At 44.0% G+C, this 19,194-nt stretch overlaps 1 protein-coding gene across 4 annotated transcripts; it reads right to left on the bottom strand.

Moving 5' to 3' along the window:
- Nucleotides 1–4,410: 4,410 nt before the first annotated feature.
- On the bottom strand, nt 4,411–19,170 carry LOC133279930 (interleukin-9 receptor-like). 4 transcript variants are annotated; one of them, XM_061474154.1, is made up of 11 exons: nt 19,031–19,165; nt 18,632–18,702; nt 12,058–12,139; nt 11,877–11,967; nt 11,375–11,483; nt 9,243–9,436; nt 8,468–8,604; nt 7,997–8,171; nt 7,689–7,794; nt 6,544–6,628; nt 4,411–6,056 (listed from the first exon to the last, which is right to left on the bottom strand). In XM_061474154.1, exons 4-11 carry the CDS (start codon nt 11,953–11,955, stop codon nt 5,505–5,507), a joined length of 1,437 nt encoding a protein of 478 aa, XP_061330138.1. In that variant the 5' UTR covers nt 11,956–11,967; nt 12,058–12,139; nt 18,632–18,702; nt 19,031–19,165; the 3' UTR covers nt 4,411–5,504. The 4 variants fall into 4 exon arrangements, with proteins under 4 accessions (XP_061330138.1, XP_061330139.1, XP_061330140.1 ...); XM_061474155.1 differs by lacking the exon at nt 12,058–12,139; XM_061474156.1 differs by lacking the exons at nt 12,058–12,139; nt 18,632–18,702 and having other exon boundaries at nt 19,031–19,170.
- Nucleotides 19,171–19,194: the final 24 nt, after the last annotated feature.

Raw genomic sequence — 19,194 nt, 5'->3', positions numbered from 1 at the left:
TGGCGCACAGCGCCCTGCGGCAGCGCGGTCGGGTTTGCCGGGGGTTACTGAGCCGTAGGGGTTTTTGCGCAGGAGGCCGGATCAGGAAGGTCCACCCAGGGCGCTGCCCCGCAGCACAGTCCGCAAGCCAGATTCACGGTCAGCCTGGCTGGGGGCGGAGGGCCGGGGCAGTGTCCTGGAGCTGAGCTGCTTTCCATGGGAAGATTTCTGCTATAGCCAGCCTGAATCAGCTTTCCGGTGCGAGATTCTCATCTTCAGCAGACAAGTAGAGCTGCTGATCAGAATCTAATAATGGGTTGTGAGGGGAGGTGCTTTTAAGTATACCTCTGCTTGTGTTCACACTGCATCCCAGTTCTCTCTCATAGGCAATGTTTTCTTCCCCGAATCCTTTCCAACTGATTTGCATCTTCCTGAAGGTATTATGTCTAGACTTGGATATACTGTTCAACTGCAGCCTCATTTGTTACAAGTAGAATGAAATAAGTACTTGCTACCGTTTCCAAATTACCTGTCTCATTATGAGCTGTAATAGTATTTGTCTGCAATAGCATTTCACTAGTAACTCATTATTTGTATCATGGTTCACTGCAGCTCTCGCATCCTATTTCAGTGTGTTGCTCAAATCCTTCGCAGAACAAATCTTGAACGTGCATACTTTCTATTTCATCGCCAAAATTACTGAATCAGACCAAGGCTGCGTCAGGATAGACTCCTGGAGCACCGCTTGAAAGGCCGTATCAGTCAATGGGGAACTGTTAATGATTAAGACTCTTAATGCCTTTTCAAGCAGTGTAATCATTCATTCATAAATCCAGGTGGTATCATTTAGGCCAAGTGGTGTCCTTACTATTCCTCTAAAATTGTATACAAAATCTCACCAAAGTCAAAGTATGTAGGATCTACTTCTTCGCCATCAGCAGCAGCTAAACTCTCATGTCATTGACAGAAGTGGATGAATCACTTTTTAATCCTCTAGATTGTTAAGAAAAATATTTTTTAGTAACTTCTACCTTTTAAAGGCAGAAGTTTGGCTGCTTGAGTTCGTGTTTTGGGCCCTATTTTGCCTGCATGCAAAGATGACACTGTTTCAGAGTTCTCTAGATTTCTTTTTCTGCATGACTTCTCAGAAGTAACTTTCAGCATTGCAGAGGCTGGTTTGTGATATAAGGAAGAGCTCATTTCCTAGAGGAAATATGTGTTGTCTTGGGTAAGACAGTATTGAGAGGTGAACTGGACCTCCCCCGCACTGCTGAGTGATTGCAGTGGTGGTATTTTTAGTATCTTTGCCATCCCCCTGATGACAGACATTTAATTACCAAGCTGAGGAAAAACATGGTATTAATGTAATGGCTTAGTGTGGAGCACCGAGACCATTCTGGAAAGGCTTGTGGGCTCTCAATGCTGTGTTTCCTGGGCAGGGGCAGTGCAGCAGGCACAGTGCCGGCACGGGCACCGCAGCGAATATGCATTTCTGGATGTAAAAGTATGTCACAAAGAAGTCTTAGCTTAGTGAGCTGTCTACATTGATGCCCCGATTCCTTTCTTTAGTGCTTTATTAGACTTGCCTATGGCTTACAACTTTGCCAGCATTTGGCAGCCCGTGTTGGCAGTATAAAAGACAGCTTATTACTTGCCTTTACACTGTAATGACTGTTACTTCTGCCCTCTGGCACTGCCTATATCAGGCTGCATGTGAATCAGTGTGGCTCAAAAATCCATATTGTGTTGGGCCTGCAGTACCATATAAATATACTACTTCTAGACAAAGACAAATGTGGCATAATACTGGGCTGTGGTATCAGAGTTTGATGCTGTCACAGCAGATTCTGTGCTGCAGTCCAGTATGCACTGAAAATGGGAAGTGTGTTGATTAAATCAATCTGTTCACCAGCCCTAAAGTGATAAGATTGGACACTGGGGGTTGGGATTTTGTCAATTAACTTGGCTCCATGAGCAGCAAGGAAGAAGCAATCCAAGTTGCTGTAGTTTTGTGTTGCAACTTAATCCTTGGCTTGCATGTTGTTAAAAACAAACAACCCCTCTGTGTGTTGATTCCCCTTCCTAGCATTAAAAATAACATCCCCTCCTCCTTTCCAGTTACAATCAGCAGTACATAAATACGCATGTCGTCAAATGGTACGGTTCTTGCTTTAGAACCGATGGTTTAGATCTCTGCACTTGATTAGTGCTTCTGTCCTCAGAACTGCTGTGCCTTGAGCAGGAACAGATCTGCAGATTAGATTAAATTACTGAAGATTAAACAGACTATTTTTAATTTCTGGTGCTTTTACTGGCAAGATGAGTGAACATGTGGATGGCTGTGAAAGAACATATACTCTGCCAAGGGATTCTGGGAGACTCAAGGGACTATGCTTGTCTTGAAAGGCCTGTGGTGACAAAGGCTTCTGCAGCACAGGATTCGTGACTCAAAGAAGCACAGCAATACAGAAAAGATGGAGTGAAAGGGCTGTGGCGCTGGAAATGGTGGAGTTCACACTGGCAGTTGGCAAGATGGTGCTGCTCCGAGTCTAACCAGCATTCCCTGTACTTTGTTTATACAATGATCAAATTTAACAGAAGTAAACTAAAAAGATCAAACTTGTCTCTCTGGACTCTGGAATTACTTTCCTCCTGTCTGCTTACTTAACAAGGGAATGATTTATGGGTTTATTTGGACCTTGACTAATGGCAGTCTCGGGGAAAAAAAGATTGCTTTCACGGGCTCGGCTTCTGCACTTTGGAGCAGGAGTTTGCAGATCAGTGATCTTGTTTCAGCATGCCAAACACCACTACTTGAGCTTTGCTTTGATGCATTAAAAGCCACACTGTGAAGACAAGTCAACAGGTTGAGTGCTGTGTCTTAGTATTTGTGACTTGTTTGCTTCTCTTTCAAAATGAGTTTGTGTCAGTGCTGTGATACCTACACTGTTGAAAAACATGCAGTCTGAGCTTCTCACCCCTCTTGCAATGACTAAACAGCAGAATGTCTGACACATACAGCTGCTGTCACTCATTACTGGGAACACCAATACTTCCATAGCCGTTGGGTGAGCACTAGCAGAGCTATGCTGATGTTCACATGCTAGACACGTGGGATTGCTCACCATGCTGGTCCCCCTTGGTTTTATGAGGTGTAAAACACATTTTCAATCAGGGACCTTCTTGCCCCTCTTTCTGTTGGTGGCGATAGCAGCAGCACTGGCTTAGTGCTTTGGTCTGCAAACAAGGGAGAAGAGTATGTCCCTCTCCTACAATGTTTTCAAACCAACTTTTACTAATATTTACATAGCCAATGTTTTCTAAAGTTCTTCAAAAACTCTTGGACACTAACTTCTGAGAAATCAAAGTTTGCATCAGTTCCTTTATTCTGAATAATTGTACAGTGTTAGTTCTCAAACACACCCCTCTCCCCCAACCAAACTCACAACTAAATGGAAATCTTTAGCACAGATCATTTACAACTCCTTAGTGGCTTACAGGCATTACTTAGATATCTTCCAAAATTGTTTCCCGTGGCAAAACTCAACAGGAAGAAAAGAAAGGGGAAGATACTGGCCACTTCGTTCTGGTTGCAGACAAATCACATTGCATGCACTCAGTGGTCCCAGGAAATGAAAGGCTTCAAAGGCTTGGCCAGAGCCCACATTATTAGATAGTAGTTCTCCGTCTTCTACTAGGAAGGTGCATATCGCACTTAGAGGCAAAAATTCATCCTTAGAATAGCTCAGAGATTCTGGGAGAAGCTGTGAAAAACCACAGCTTGAATCTAATACCAGCCTCAATCATGATACACACGAAAAGAACAAAAATACCAAACAACAAAACCCCCTGTACTCGTAACTGCGTAATACTTTATGAAACTGGTTCAGTTTCTATGCAGACGTTTGTAAGCTCAGGCTGTAAAGATCTGAGAGATTTAAGATACCATTGATCTGACAGTTTCAGGAAGCGTCCATCTGACTCTGAAGATTTGAAATTTGGGACACTACATCAAGCCACACTAGGGGGTCTAAGAGTTTAGAATCACCAAAATCCTTTAGACTTGTGGTCTTGTTTCAGAGATTTTCTTCTCCGGAGGATATTATAGCTACTGTTAATTACAGTAACATCATATTCTTCTGCCATTACATTGTGGTATAGTATAAAAAGCATCCTGGAAAACAGTTTGTACAAGATAAAAATCACAAAGGACCAGAAAGGGGATATTTTTTCAGGTATCAGAAGAGCATTTTGCTTACCACTCCAGAAACAAATCAGTGCTGGTGCCTCCTGTGACTGTCACACAAGCTGGATGTGGACTCCTCATTCTGTTGCTGCTTCTCTTCCCAGATGAAGACTTTCCACAACAGTCCTCTGGCCTAGCACATGTTTTTGGGAAGGGTGTCTCAATCTGCTTACTGATAACTGAAACTTTTCATTGTCAGAACTAACCAGTGCTAACAATCACCAGAGAGTCAAGGGAAGCACTCCCAAAGAGGAAGGAATGAATGTGTGTGACTGTATGTATGCATGTGCCAGCTAGTGTAGTTGCATCTGTAAATTTCTTAGCATGCTTGCTAAAACTCCTGAGCCCTTTAAGCCTAGGAGATGTAACTAAGACTTCAGGAACCTGCTTGGTGGGCAGTCAATCACATCTAAGGTTTTCTGTGTCTAGGGCAGAAAGTAAACCTCCAGAGGTTCATCTCAGAAAGGCTGTTTGGTTGAGCAGATAGGCAAAGAACTCATCAGTTCTGGAGAAATAAAAAAAGCCCTGGAGAGGCAGTTGGCCTGGCCTGCTTTTTGATTAAATAAAGCTCGTTTGTTCTATTCTTGCTTTTCGCCTTTCTTCAGTAGATCAGGTCAGGCACTTAACCTTGGAATAAATTGTTGTTAAAATCAAAGCACTATATGGGGCTTAGTTACGGCACAATAGAAAGTTAGAGCCATTCGGAGTAATAAAGAACAAGACCACTGCCTGATTAAATAGAGCAATTATGAATTCTGAAGAAATTGGGAACCATTTGAAGTCATCAATATCATATTAAGAAGCAAATATTAAAAAGCAAAATTACCCTTTTTAGCAAAAATTGGTTATGTTTTTTACTACTTTATAAAATAACGATGGAGTTTAAGTTGTGGTTCAGCACATTACAAGTATTGCTGCTTCTGAGAGGCGCCCAATCCCAATAGCTCCTCCTGAGGCGAAATAGCAGGTCTGCTGCTGCTTCCTTAGCCAGAGCATTGCTGGACTTCTGCTGCTGACAGGTGGTTAATTTAGAGAAGAGTATGGTTATATGTCCCCTGAGACAGCAGGTACTGCTGGAGTCAGGCCTTGCGATGCCTGTAGGAGTAGTATTTGCTAGCCAGAGGAGTTGTCACGATCTTCTTTTTAAGTACAGAAATTGAGGATTTACCTAAAAATGATACATGTTTGTAATTGTCTGCATGGCCACTATTTAAGCCACTTGGGAAGACAGTGCTGGGAGGTGAGAGGACAGCACAAAGATCTTTGTAGACGGTATTCCTCAGGGAAGGTCACTCTGATCATTCTGATTGAGAAGACTATTGCCGTTGGAGAGCTTCAGTAGTTCAGCAGGAATCAAACCTCCTGTGGTATGATTGTCACATAAGGTACAATAGTCACTACTGCTGAAGGACACATTTGCTATCTCTAAAGATTCCTGAAGCATAAGGAAGTTGCCCTTTCCATGCTGTGCGTGAGAGGAAGAATTCCTTCCCGTGCTGGGGCTGTCAAGGTTGGCTTTAATTTTTTCAGAGATTTTCAAGCCAACTGTATCATCACCACGGGCTTGTGCAAACAGTAGTCCCAGCCTCACTTCTGTCTCTTCTGCTCTTACATACCTGCTGGGGACGTACTGCTGGCTTGGAACTGAGGCAAATACTAAGTTTTCTTCTGCAGCAGCCAGATTTGTGCTTTCCATAGGTTTCAAGGAAAAAATCTGGGAAATCTGTTCTTGGGTGTTCAGATCAGAAACATGATCTGCAGTCACTTTGTTTGACTTGCTGGCCTCTTCTCTTCTGAGCTGGCTACAAGCCTCATTAGATCCAACCCAGTCCTAGTGAAAGGATCAGTAAGTTCAGCACATTTTGTTTACAGTTGGAACTTGCAAAATAACTTCTTTCTATATGGCTTTGGCACAATAGCCCAGAGGTTTAGTGCAGCTCTACTGGGCAAACAGAGTAATAGGGTAGAGAATCTAGCTGCTAATGTCACAAGAAGTTTTCAAGATTTCACCTCCAGAATGTACTGCAAGCTGCTCATATTGCTTTGGCTTTGCAAAGACTGTGTGCACCGCTCATGTTCAGCATGGCTAGGAGTCACTGACTGGAGGGAGCTTATTTCTAAGGTGAGAGAAGCTGAATTGAAGCTTTGGTGGTGTCACTAGTATGTGGAGGCAGGACACTGAGAAACTGTAAAGCTCCAGAAAGACTAGAACCATGTCAGTAACTGCTCAGGAGCTAGAATGATTAATCCCCAAGAAAAGAAAAGTGCTCTCCTCATGAATTGAGGGTCATAAGAAAGAAATGAAACTTATCTCTTACCTTAAAATTCCCATTGTGCAAATTATAGAGAGGCTGAAAGAAAGCAGCTGGTGTGGGAATGTTGAAGCAGGAGAGGTCTTTTGCCCTGAAGTGAGAAAACAACACTTCAAATTAAAACAAGCAGAACGCGACAGCAGTTTTCCTGTGTTCTGTCTCGATGCTGTTAGTTGAGAGCTCCACACTTACATTATAAAAATTGCACAGGAAGTCCATTTCGCAAGGTTTCTGACATCTCCTGCAAGTGTTGGACTCCTGTGCATGTATTTAATGTTTCTAGCCTGAAGCACAGTCATAAAAATTTTGAGGAATGCTATATGCTGCAAACTCAGTACTAGTCTATTACTCATTATATGACTAAGCTATTTATGCATTTGTTTAGCAACTAACTTGATCTAAACAGCATCTCTGGAATTGTTTCAGAGCATTCTAGTTTCATTATGTTTAGACAGAGAAATTCTGCCAGACATCCTAGTCCCTTTATGAGAGTCTATCCTGTAAAAATATTTTACTATACAGGCGTCATGCGTTCTGTTTCTCTAAGAGTGATGTGTACGTAGCAGAATAATCTACGTCAAGGCAGCAAAGGAAGAGGCAGGAGATTCACCTTCGCTCTTCCAGCATAAAAAAATCGCAGAGGATAATTGAACCAAAGTTCTAGAGACACCTTTTTCTCTGCACATTTTGGTCCCAAAACCTAAGGAGCACTGAATAGGAGTCAGTTCAGTTTGCTTGCATTGGTATTTTGCATACTGACTACTGCCAGGTATGTCACCAGTAGCTTAACTTTTGAAAGGAGTTTAACCACTCTTACAGATTGCTGTGTATTTGCACTTTTATCTACATGAAAACAAGTAATTTCCATGGGTTTAAATTTCTTTAACTCCAAGACAAAGAGACCCTCAACCTCGAGGTTTAGCTGAGTTTGGGTGCCACAAAGGCACTTTGTTCTTTTTAAGGATTGTGTAGTGGGTCATTAACAATCATCAGCCAAGGAATATGTCATATCCCAGGACTGTCAGAAGTACTTTTGAAAATGATTGAGTGTGTGCAGCACAAACAGGAAGCAAGAAGAGTATAAGGACACCTGATTTACCTTCTTCAGGCTGTACAGATCACGGGGAACTTTCTGAAAAAATATAACATACCTTGAAGAAAGCTTGCAGCTCCAAAATAAATACAGCAGCATGCCGAAACTCAGAGGAATGAACAAGAACTGCATAGTTCTGGTATTTAGGATCTTTTCAGGCAGTTCTAGAAGAATCAACACAAAAATATTGGATAAAAAGTCTGGGAGTCAAGATTGAACCCCAAATAACCAAGCAATGCAAATGAAACAGGCTGCTAAAGGCAGCTAGTTCGGATTTGAAAAGCTCCATTTTACCAGGTATCTTCCTTTTTTGAACATGAATTCATGAGGAGACATGAATTAAAGTAAAAGCAACATTCTTTGTACCTGCTCTTTGAAACACTGTTGGCTGGCTCCACTCGCTCCACTGACTATGGTACGAATCCTCACTCTCAGAAACCTTGCACCGAACTCGTGCAGTGTAAGCAACGCCGCTGCGGAGCTCGGCGGCTTCAATTTCAACCTGGGGCAGTGAACTGGGGGGCGTCTTGTTCAGTGCAATCTGCAAAGCAGTGCAAAGGATTTCTGTAAACGAGGCTGGGCATGGGATGGTCTTTTAAATACTCTTCCCCTCCCCTCCTTTTCCAAATCTTTTCTCAGATGCAAGAAGAGGGCCTGTGCAATGATGGGTGACTTCTGAATGCAGGGTCCAGGAGGAGATTTACTGATCTTCAGTACTGACGGCTTACATAAAATCTTTCAGCAATGATGTTGGAAAACAGAAAGGCCAGCTTAGAACAGCCAGCTGCTAGGAGGCCCAGAGTGCAAGGCAGTATCAGTGTGTGCTTCACCAGTTACCTCCCAGGGCTTGCTGTACTCCTTATACTGCAACTCATACTGAAGAATTTCGACGAGGTACCAAGGCACGCTCCACCATATCTGACACTTGCTGGCAGTGGCATTGCTCTGGATGTTCAAAGGGGGGTCAAGTTTTACTGCAAATAAAGAGATAGGTTTTTCACACTATTTGGGACATGAACACCATGGACAGAAATGCATGATACTAGGCTGAATGAAGTCTTGGAAGATAAGGCTGGGTCTAATGAGTTATATTAAGACCAGCAGTAGACCAAATTAGCTCACAGGGTAGGCCAGAACAACTACAAAATTGACATAAATTAGCCCCTAGGGATAATCCTGCAAGCAAAGAGCCACTCTGGATGTCGCATTCTGCTTGTCCAACATACCTCTAATACAGACAGGAACTGAGATCTCAAATACTAGAGCATTTCTCTGAGGTACCAGGCCATGGGACATCGAATTAGATCCATGACTTTGATTCCTCATGGCTTCATTTCTTAGAAAAAAACAGCTACAGAGGCAATCCAATTGGGCATCAATAAGAAAACATAATGCAAAGAAGAAGTACAGTCAAAAGGTACTCCAGAGCCAGCTCTCTCTGAAGTCCTGGAAAAGTCAGAATGGAGAGACACTGGGACAGCATCCTTAATGATGAAGTCCACATACTACATTCTCCAGGGATGAGCAGTCTGGCCTGTTCCCATTATTTTCACTTTGTACCCCAAAGCTGAAGGCAGAGCCTCAACCCACAGCTGCTCTGCTTCATACTTACTGTGCTCACGGGGATTGTACTCTGGAAAGATGATGTACGTGTGATTGCGTCCAAAGAAGTTGCCTTGGAGAGCAACTCTATAACCATCTGTTTCCAAGATCTGGCTGGCTAAATGGATTGTGCAGTGGTACTGGTTCTGCATGCTTTCTCTGGCAGTAAGTCTGCAGCTGGCGTTGTGGCCCTTTGACCAGAGGCTAGAAGAATAAAAAGGCTGAAAGTTTCTTTTAAGTTGTGTGGTTAAGTGCTTTTCAGTTTATGAAAGATGCACAGCACCGCATTCCGGAAGAACACGAACCTCTTCAGTGCAGCTGGCAGAGAAAGCAATGCTAAAGCTGGCTGGTTGGCAGAGCTGAAAAGGGTGGAGGGAACCAGGTTCATAACCTCACTGCTGAAGGCACCACACCTCCCAGGAGCTGCACGCACAGCTGTACCTGCCCCCTGCTCCCTCTTGGAACTGAGAAGGCTGCTACATGTTGCTGCCAGGAAAGCAGCTGGTACAAGGGGGTTAAAATGGATGGACAGTTGGTTACAAGCACACAGCACAGAGCTAACAAGTTGTACATTAAAGCCTCTTTCACTCTGAACAAACCAGTGCTGACAGCAGAACACCTCAAAGGTTGGTTTGTCAGTTAGTTTTTTCTTTTTCTTTTTTTTCAGTGCTGTTTTTGCTTGGTTTAAGGGTTTTTTAATATTCACAAGCTCCAGCACAGCATAACAGGATGAATGATGGAAAATATCACCTTGGGGAAATGGCTCCAAAGAGCAGTCTCATGTTATTAACTTGTCTAATGCAGCCATTTATCAGCAGATGTCGTGTTGCACATGACCCCGCAGTAAACTGGGACACCACAGTTTATCAGCTTGGCTTTTGTTCATAGATGTAAAATCTACTATAGTTAAGAGTTAGGTTGGTTGTGACTTAACTTTACCAGAATGTATGAGGCATCTAATGGCAGCATGGCTTACCCTCATGCAACACTAGTTACTGGGAGTTAAGATAGCATAATTACATAATCAAAACTCATTCGTCTCAGATTAGCACATCACAGTGCTTATTATCCTATCACCTAGGAAGCCGCTCACCTGATTTCTTCTGTTAGAGAAAAAGGTATTCATATAGTATTTTAAATGTGTTACTATAACTCACTAGACTTTCAAAATCCTTTTGCATATATATTAAATCATTTAGATTAAACCCCTAGGGGTTTCATTTCTAGGCAACAAGACAAGAAGCAGCTAGAAACTAATTAAGCAGCATCATGTAGGATGGGCTGTGGAAGTGCCCCAGTCATGGGGAGCAGAGCCTGGGCTGGGGGGCTCTCTGTTCGGAGAGGGGCTGAATGGATGGATGGATGAATGGGCTGAACCTCTGCTGCATGCATGCAGCCAAGTGTGCTGAACCTCTGCTGCACCCTCCAAGGCAGTGGGACCACAAAAAAAGAGCAGCTTCCAAGGAAGCCACAAGTCTCCTGCTGTGGAGGGAGCAAAGCCCACAGCCGGGCCCCATCTTTGCTCTTCTTGCCCATGCCAGGGCTGCAGCTACCGTAGCAGCTCTTGGTGCTGTGCTGGTTTTGGCAGGGACAGAATTAATTTTCCTCACAATAGCTGGCATGGAGCTGTGTTTGGATTGATGCTGAAAACAGTATTGATAACACGGGGATGTTTTAGTTACTGCTGAGCAGCACTTACACAGTATCAAGGCTTTTTCTGCTCCTCACCCCACTCCATCAGTGAGCAGGCTGAGGGTGCACAAGGGGTTGGGAGAGGACAAAGCCAGGACAGCTGACCCCAACTGACCCCAGGGAGATTCCAGACCGTAGGACATCATGCTCAGCATGAAACACCGGGGGAATAAGGAGGAAGCAGGGGGATGCTTGAAGCCTTGTTTGCCTTCTCAAGTAACTGTTATGCATGATGGAGCCCTGCTTTCCTAGACATGGCTGAACACCTGCCTGCAGAGGAAAGTGGTGAATGAATTCCTTTCTTTGCTTGTGTTCACAGCTTTTGCATTACTCTTTAAACTGTCTTAAGCTCAGCTCGTGAGGTTTCTTGCTTTTACTCTTCTGATTCTTGCCCCCATCGCGCCAGGGGGGCTGGGTTGTGGCTGGGGTTCAACCACGACAGGCTCTTACTTGGTGAAATGCAGGTGGAAAGGTCCCTCTCCCATGGGCTCCTCCATTTCCCACATGCAGCTCACGGTAGTCACATAGTTATTCAGGCAGCTCAGGCTGCCCTGGAGCTCTGCAGAGGAAGGAGACCAGAGCTGCATTTGTGCATTACCTGACAAGGCCTTGCTTGGTACGTCAGATAAATGCATTAGTTTCTAGTGCTTCCTTTAGTGATACCTCATCTGTCCTTCCTCATGATGCCCCTTCTATTGCACCACACTTCACTGCATGAGATGAGTGTAAGATCTTAGGGAACTTGGGCACTGGCTAAGATTTTTCTGCTGTGCAGCTTGTCCAGCACGTGCTGGGTTCCCCAGGCCTGGCATTACCAGCGGGTATTGGTTCCTGGGACTGGGGAAAGGGCAGTCACAGGATCTTGTGTTGCATACTCTGGGGTCTGTGAATGAAAGATGAGCACATGCATGTGCTCCTTCCCACAGTGGGCCTATTCCAGATCTCCTCTTACCTCTTCCTCTTCCTCCACCAAAGAGCAGCACCGAAGCAATGCACAGCTGGAGGCACAGTTGCCACACATCTCCTCCCATTCCAGACAGTATCTAAAATAGAAGAGCCATTAGAAGCAGTTTTGTCAGTATTCATACCAGCAGGTTGAATATCTGCTGCTGCCAGCCCTGACACAAGCTGACCTTGGCTCTGTCAGACAGGGCACCAACTCAGTTATACAATTTCTTCATTTGCCAGGGATTATGATCTCTCTTTCAGAAGAAGCTGCGGAAAAGGAGAAGTGTCAGGATAGGAGAAGACACTAAGTTCAGCATTGCCTCAAGACCAGATGAGTACAGCCTGGCTATAGAATAAGATTGTAGTTTTTAACCAACAAAGGGTCTGAAGTAGTCTAGAATAGGTGTGAGTGAGAAAGAGCCTACACTTAGCAAGGACTGAGCATTTTAATCACTAGGACTGCTTTACTGAAGAGATTAAATTAAAATCTGATGGCTACAGTAGCAGGAAATACTTTCAGTTCCAGATTTCACAGAGCTAGACAGCAGCATCCACACATCAACTTCTTTCCTGTAATTATGCCTGCTTATAGTGTCCCTTTTCTGAATTAATAGTAAAATAATCACAATATTTCAGAATCTTGCTGGCTTCCACTTCAGCACCTCTTCATTCATGGGTTTTTCATAAATATCCTGTTTTGCTGCAGACCTTCTTCAGAGTGGGGGTTGTTGAGAGGAAGCATCACCATTAGCTGATTTTAGCAGGGGGAGGCTGGGAGGCATGAAGGCTCTCCTGCTTATCATTCTAATCAGGGTTGTGTATGATCCCTGTGATAAACACAGTAAGACTGACTAAATATGAAATAGAGAGAGCTGCATTAAATAGAATTATATATGTGCTTACAAGAACTTGTTCAGGCACACAAACAAATAAATCTAAGTCAAGACAACTAAACCAGGACAGACAATTTCCAGGTAATTGCTGCTAATTTGATACCTCCTCTCCCCCACAGAAGTTCTTTATTCAGTTCTGCAATGTTTGAAACATGCTGGACATTTCCTGGCTCTCTAATTCACCTGGAAACAAATGAGCATGTTTAAATGCAAGTTTTTTGTGTTAGTCATGAATGTGTCATAAATAGGTCGTGGAACGTGGAATTCTGAAAGGCTTTATCGGAACATTATTTTGGGAAATAGCACATAAGCAGCTGAAAAAGCTCCTGCAGTACATCCATGCTGTTAGAGGGGCCAACACACAGCCTGTGGATGCAGATCAATTAGCAGAAATGTTACCACAGGTACACACAGCATTCGTAACAGCATTATTATTTCATCCCTTCTGTTGGGATCCACACTTTGACAAAATGTTGCTGAAAAGATGAAAATAGTTCTGGAAAAGGCTGTAAGAATGATTGAATCCTGGGTAACTTTCCTCAGAAATGAAGAGCTAAAATGTCTTTAACTTAACCAAAGGAAAGGCTGAGTAGTAACTTCACACCGGCCACAAGTACCTTTCATGGGAAAAAGATTTCAGGTATGAGAAAAGTTCTGGAGTTGGTTTTTTGGTGGTGTTCTTGTTTGGGTGAGTTTGTTTTTTCCTTTCAATCTCCTAGCGATGGAAGGAATCCAATAGTTGGATACTGAAGGTAGATACAGCTAAACCCGAAACAAAGTGCAGAATTTGGATAAAGGGGAAGTACCTTTATTGCTGGAACCTTTTGCTTTCAGATACGGCCCAAGACCTGTTGTCTATAAATCTTTGCTAGAGATCTTAAATAAATCAATTAAATCCTCAGCTCAGATGCTGCAGCAAGGGCACAACTGCAGCACCTGGGGACTGGAAGACAAATTGTCTTCCTAGCCAGGATTGCCTGATGCTATTTTTTGTTCTAATGCTCAGTTTCTGCAACACTGCTGAGCTGTGAGGGAAGGCAGAAAAGCCCTGTGAAAAATGTAGATGTGGGAGAGGAAGGGAGAAGAACCACCTTCACTCTGCAGGGACCTGGGAGAGAGCCCTGCAATTATACTCCAGCTCTGCAGCCACCAGCGCAAGATTGGCTCAGTACCGGAAGCTGACTGGTGACTCCAAGTTCCCAGGTGGTCTCAAGCTGGTTGCAATGGTGTTTCTGTTCTTTCTGCATGTTTCCAGGGCAGAGTTGTTCTACCTGTTACCTGCTCCAGGACATGAGGCCTTGCAGCCATGCCTTTCCCCTCCCCACTTACGGTTCCATCAACTGTCCCCATTTCCCGAAAGTGATTTCAATTAATTTTAACCAAAACCTGTACAACACAGATTTTCCAAATGCTCTTAACTGCTTATCAACAGGACAGGGGATCAAATGTTATTGCTGTGTTTGGTTGTATTAGCAGACAACCATAATCAAAGTTCTGGCTAACCCCAATGTTAGCGGTCCAGTAGAACACACAATAAAAATATGAACTTTGCCTTTAAGAACTTATAGGGTAAAATAAATTATTTGACAGATACCACTGGGAGGGGAAGTGATACAAGAAGGTGATGGCAGTCTCAGCATGTGGGTAAGCCTAGATATTGCCTGGGGTTTAAAGCTCTGCTTTGCTGAGTTGCGAAGGAGAGACTTATGAATGAGGTTGAGGTAGCCCCAGAGAATTGTAGGCAGTACCTTCAAGTGTGTAAGCAGTAGCATGGAGGATGGAGGAGTTGATTTGATGATCATAGGAGGAGCTGAGCTCCTAATATGGAGGTAGGAGATGACAAGTGGACAAGGAGAAGCTGTTAATGACTTGAAAGTGGGGACAAGAAGCTTACATTTGATGTGAAGAATTGTGTAGAGAACATAATGAGTTCAAAGTGACAGACCTTTGCATCTCTGACCGTTGGATGACTACAAGACAAGATCAGCTTTACAAACGCCTGGTAAAACATGAAATTGAAGTGTCATGCAAGAGCAAGGATTTCACGTGGAGATGTGTGCATAAGATTCTTCAACATGCTCAGGTACCCTTTGATACATGAAGTGGTATGCCAGCACCCAGCAGACAGCCAGGACTGTTAGGTTCTATCTCACCTCTGCCATCAACTTTTATAGAGAGTAGATAGTTTTGTCAGTGCAATTTTCTTGTTACAGCTCATTTGTGTGGTCTGACTCACACCCATGAAGTAAAACAGCAACTGGCAATAGTGTATCTACCAACAGGCACATCCCTCCACCTATTAAGGTTAGCCCCAAGCGCACATTCTCCAGGGTGATCCACTGTGCAATCAAGTGTGATTGTTCATCAAGGGCACTCTTTCACTCATCCCTGCTTACAGGAAAATATTTCATAGGCTCTTTAAGAAGAATACAATGACAGATTACCTGCCTCCTGAATACCTTGGCCTCTAAGCACATGTCTGACAGAACCATATCAAGTGCACACAACAGACTCACATGATGAGCATGTGAACTGCTGGAGAATAAGGAAAAGTAGTATGATTTTCTTGTTTGCAGAGATGGTAAGAGAGAACCCCGCAACACCAATCTTTTTCTCCCTTCATCTTTGGAGGGCCATTTTCCCACAATTTGATGCTCACAAACAGCTGTGTGCTTTTAGATTGGGCAGACTTGGATCCTAGAGGCTGCTACAGATCGTAACTACTGCAGTAACTAAAGCAATATTCATACACACACATATACATACCGACATTTAAAAAGCATATTTTTGTCTGCAAAGTCTCAAATGCCAAGGGCTATTTTGGCTGGATTCCTCTACATTCATCTATTTCAGTCAGAGAGGACAACATAAAAATCATTTATTCAAGATGATTCTTCTTTCTGGCACAACCCATATCAGAGTTAATGCAATAGTTGGATTTGTGCTCAGCAAACGTGCAGAACAGAAGTGCAGGGACCCTCTTGTTAATTTTATTGCTCTAGGTTCCCAGTGCAAGAGACAATACAGAATTCCAGATTTAAGTAAAGAAATCATTTTGCAATATCTTAGCTCAGTAAATGTATCCTATCATTATTTAGAGGCATGCATAGCACAGATACACGTTAAACTGTCTTACCAGCTCAAAGGAAACTTCACTTTTCACACTGCTTCTGCCCCTTGATAGCTTTAGCTGTGCGGTTTGATGATCAGGCAGTAGCAGCAGTGGCATAATAAAGCAGAAGTTGCTGTGCCTGATTTTGAAGATAATCTCAAGAACCAATGAAAACCTGCTCAGATTATCAGATTGAGTTGAAGAGTAGCTGCATCTGCAGTTACTCATTAGTGATGGAGAAACTGAGGAATTTCTGCTAAAGGGTTAATATTTAAAAGGCCAAGTAATTTGCTGAATATGAAAGAACCTGCTTGCAACATTTATATAATAGAAGACCAACAGAAGAGCTCTTTAAGTGACCGTAAACCGTTTCCTAGCCCTGTCTGGATATGAGGCAAGACTACTCCCACCCAAGGCCTCTACACAACTGCGCTCAGACACCTGAGGCATCCCTGAGCTGCCCTGTTCTGTACTTCTTCCACAGCCTATTGCTGCACTGTGCTTGAAGGGCCAAAGGCAAACAAGCATTGCAGTACTTCCACGTCCATATCCTAGAGTGTATAAGGAACAGATCTTTCCATACCCTGCTGTAATGCTGCAGTGGTTGTACTACAGTCAGGATCCATCAAGTCCATTACATACATGTGCCAGAGAAGCGGATGGGAGAAGCAGGCAAAACACAGACTGAATAACAATCTGCCAGTATTAGTTTTAACAGCCAAGAGAGGAAGGCAGGGGCTGTGCAGAAATGAGGACAGACACTTCCAAATTGGTACTACAGGTTGAGTTATGGTGCTTCTCCCCATATCCGCTTTTCAGCATTTCCCCTCCAGTAAGACTCCTGTCAACTACCATGAGGCCTCATGGTTACCCATTTCAATGTATATTACACTTTTTATTGTCACAACAGGCCTGAACAGGAGCAGAAATGGAAAGCCCCTAAAATGCAAGCAGCCTTCAGAGCATCATGTAAGCAAATAACAACTGCTGCCTCAGAGCTGCCCAGATGCTTGCAGTTCACCGTGCTGCAGCAAAAGACATCTTGTCTCCTGTAGAGACAAACTGCATCCTCCCTGCCTACTGCTGCAGGTCACCATAAAGATGCAATGGCCATGGAAGGCCCACGTCTTTTGTAATATTCTGCTTACAGGGCAGACAGGAAAAGAACTTTACAGGAGTTCAGCAGCAGTTTGGTTCAAATGGCAAAGCAAAATGTTCTTCCTCAGTTTCCTTTCATGTTACTATTCCAAACTACAGAGCAGTATATGCAACATGAACATCACAGCTCTCTGCAGTTGCCTTTTTTCATACTTCCCCCATGCCCAAAACGCCACCCAGCCCAGGCCATTAACTGAACTCCTGTCCCTGATTGTTGTGAATACTGAGCAAAGCGCAGGAGAGCACAGCCGCCTAAAGGCTTTATCTGCATGGGTGGTGATGCTGGCATCTTCTTGCTACCTCACCCCACTGCTCAGGTCATGACCAACCTCACCTCTGCAAGGCTTATGTTAGATCATCTGGTTACCTGAGCATGGCAGGAGCAGCTGAGCAGATTCAGCTGCAGGCTGCGTATTGAAACTGTTGTTTTAAGCAGGCCTGCTGGGCCAAGCAGCAAAACAGCAACTGCCCTTACAGCATGATTGTCATCACACTCTGTCTGTGCTTCACGCTGCTGTTCAGGAATGTACCACTGTACGTTTCTGAGGACACAGAAGGGTGGAGTGAGACCTTTTAGAGACAGCTTGTTTGAGAGCCCAGGAGGCCTCCCCAGAACCCACAGCCATGGGCTTGCACTGCCACCAATGGTCCAAACATTCCTGCATAAACAGTCTTTCCAAATCAGATACTGCTGGGTCAAGGACATGTGCAGTTTGCTGCTAGAAGCCACGGGGAAAAAAAGCCCACCTCCAACCCCTCCACATCCACAATGTCAACAACTCATTGGTCAAAAGCGTAATTGTTACAAGTGCTTCAAAGGGAACAGTCTCCCTTACTTTAGTATCCTTATGCCATGTATCAAAGCGAGTTCTTCTCTGCCCATGAAGTCTGTCTTCTAGGGTGATCAGAGGCAACTTCTAGGCCAAGGTAGCATCAAATCACCACAAGCTACCAGATGTGCAGCTAGATAGTGTTGCAGTAACAGAAACAGCTCCTTCAGCAGTTCTGGGGCCAGCAATACTCACAGAAACAAGGAGCACGCAGAATTAAGGGGCTTGAGGAAAGCTAGGCAAGTGTCCCCTCTTCCCTTAAGCAGCCTGGGGTCAGTTACCACAATGTAGTTTCTGAGATGCAAATAACTGCAAGATGAGCAGCAGAAGGCTGTGCTACAGACCATCAGAGATGCTTTTGCTCAGTACACATTTGCACAGACATAAGTGCAGCGTGAGCAGACCCTGTAAGATAGTGCATGGCAGGATCAGCTCATCAGTAAGGAAGTGGAGTTGGCTCAGTCCTCTGCTGCCTTGTGAAGGGCATGCAGGGTACTTGCAGCACAGCAGGAAGGACACATAAACATGCTAAGACAATACCTTCCCACAAGAAAAATGGAAAATAAGGAGAGAAGGAACCAAAAACAGCCCCACTATCTTGGAGCAGTGCCCAGGAAGCCCCTAAGCTAGGGGTATATTGAGGGAGTAACAACAATATGGGCAAAGCTAAGCCCAGTAGGTTCAAAATCACAACAGCCATGGTTCTACTATGTTGTAGAATCAAACCGAGGATTTGGATGCATAGAAAAGCTCTCCCAGCACTCACCTGTGAAAGGAAGAGCTTCTCTTCATTACAGTGCTCCCCCTTGTTTAGGGAGCTGTGGGGTTGGCTAAAATCTTGGGTGAGAGATGGGGGAGAGGAAAGAATTTATTGGTATCACAGCAACAACAGATTATTACTGCACTTGAAACATACATCATTCACCACAAAGTTTCTCTCAGTATCAGATCTTCTGGACCCAAGCAGCCCATGAGTCAGGAGCACTATGCCTACAGAAGGTTCATTCAGCATCAGTATTACAGTGACTTTTAAAGACAATTATCTTAGACAAAACAGAGATACAGAGATGTCAGGGAGAAATATATTTACAGTTACAGTGCAAATAGCAATTTCATGGTTGGCTTTATCAGCTACCAGAGATTGCTCAAAATCTGGGCTACTGACCTGTTGACTGCAGCAGACCAGGTCCAAGGCAGAAGATGGAGCTGCAGGCACGTCCAGGTAGTACAACACTTCTGAAATTTCTGCATAGCTCTAAAAGCTGCTCAATGTTTCAGTTCATGTGCTTGGAAAATGCTGGGAGAGATGCTGCTGCAGCTGAAGAGCAC

This window comes from Pezoporus flaviventris, unplaced genomic scaffold (assembly GCF_033815535.1).
Source record: "Pezoporus flaviventris isolate CSIRO_AGI_PZ_B2104156 unplaced genomic scaffold, CSIRO_AGI_Pfla_v1 ptg000078l, whole genome shotgun sequence".
Lineage (NCBI taxonomy): Eukaryota > Metazoa > Chordata > Aves > Psittaciformes > Psittacidae > Pezoporus > Pezoporus flaviventris.
Note: the sequence above shows the minus strand (reverse complement) of the source record. Positions and strands in the feature narration are given on the sequence as shown.

Coding starts and splice junctions, on each gene's coding strand:
- LOC133279930 (XM_061474153.1), bottom strand. CDS start 16,105: ATGAGTAACTGCAGATGCAGCTACTCTTCAACTCAATCTGATAATCTG. Junction 7,795..7,996: donor AACAGTGTTTCAAAGAGCAG/GTACAAAGAATG, acceptor TGATTCTTCTAG/AACTGCCTGAAAAGATCCTA. Junction 6,629..7,688: donor AGCTGCAAGCTTTCTTCAAG/GTATGTTATATT, acceptor TTCTCACTTCAG/GGCAAAAGACCTCTCCTGCT.